At 48.0% G+C, this 1,323-nt stretch overlaps 1 protein-coding gene across 1 annotated transcript in view; it reads left to right on the plus strand.

Moving 5' to 3' along the window:
• The window catches only part of LOC143290173 (uncharacterized), a 21,235-nt gene extending 21,124 nt beyond the window's left edge, over positions 1-111 (plus strand). Inside the window, exon 7 of the mRNA XM_076599484.1 lies at positions 1-111. This exon is cut by the window's left edge and continues 288 nt beyond it. Coding sequence (XP_076455599.1) covers positions 1-93 — 93 coding nt within the window. The 3' untranslated portion in view covers positions 94-111.
• Positions 112-1,323: the final 1,212 nt, after the last annotated feature.

A 1,323-nucleotide genomic window follows, 5' to 3' on the forward strand; every position in this document is an offset into this window, starting at 1 on the left:
TGCCAGCTGATCGTCGTGCACTTGCCCAAAGGCATGGAGGGCGGGCCCAGCGGCTCGGAGGATTACGGGGACAGGAAGTGCATCATTCTGTGAGAGAGGAAAAAAAAAAGAAGGGGGGGGGGGCGGGGGCCGGGGGGGGGGCTGAGGGGGGACAGAGTAAGGGGGACTTGCCGCCTAGTATTAGTAACTGGCAGAAGACTTGACTGTCATGTCGTTCTTTGGGGGTTAGGGGGAGTGGGGGGGGGGGGGGTAGCGGATGGGATAGATAGAGTCACAGGATGCAGGATGGTTTAATCGTCAGGCCATTCAGAGAGAGAGAGACGCATGGCTTAGGATGGTTTGATTGTCAGGCCATTCAGAGAGAGAGAGAAAGAGAGAGACGCAGGGTGCAGGATGGTTTAATCGTCAGGCCACTAAGAGAAAAAGACAGAGAGTCAGTCATGTGTAACGGCAGGAAGTGAAAGGGGTCACGTGACAGTTGTGGCTGGCTGTGGCAAGAACTGTCATTTTGAAGAAAGAAAAAAAAGGGGGGGTCAGTCACCTATGATGCGGAAGGAAGTGACGTTTGTTCTCCGAATGGGTCCGCAGGACAGGTGTGGCAGTGACGGCGGGAATGACGTCATTCTTGGGTTAAAGGGTCACGTGTGGCGACAGGAAGCTACGTCATTCGTAGGTGACGGTCATGTACGTTGTACTGGGTCATATAACAAAATGACGTTGGCATTCTTGGGTGAAGGTGTTCACCTGAGGCACTGTAGTGTAGCTGCAGGAAGTGATGCCGCACTTCTTGTGAAAGGGACTCGAGTGAGATCTGAGGCGAGAAGGGACGTTATTCTTGTGAAAAGGACATGGCAGGTTAGAAGTGTGGCGCAACGGGAAATAAATGTTATTATTGTGAGAACTGGCCAGTAAAAGTGTTTGCATATCAAATTCAGTACTCCTACTACTACTACTACTACAACTACTAATAAAGATAATAATAATAATAATTCAACTGGACCAAGTTTATATTCTATTTGCTGCCATTTTAAGCCAAAATTTAGTCATGGTTTGCCTGATTATTGTGCCATACCGAGTTACTTTTCTATGACAGATTATCGGTCTTGGGTCAAGGGGCACTGCCATCATAGCCCCATCTTCGAAGCCTGACATTGATGTTTTCCGGCAACGACACGGGATATCGATAGACTTTTGATAGAAGGTGTCATAACAACAATGGCTAGAGAAAGGATGTGCTTTAAAAACATTTACGAAATAGTTGGCACTGAAACTTTGACTACGCACACGACCTAGACACTGCTTGATTCCAAGTTTAATTACACA

Source organism: Babylonia areolata, chromosome 15, assembly GCF_041734735.1.
Source record: "Babylonia areolata isolate BAREFJ2019XMU chromosome 15, ASM4173473v1, whole genome shotgun sequence".
In the NCBI taxonomy this organism is placed as follows: Eukaryota; Metazoa; Mollusca; class Gastropoda; order Neogastropoda; family Buccinidae; genus Babylonia; species Babylonia areolata.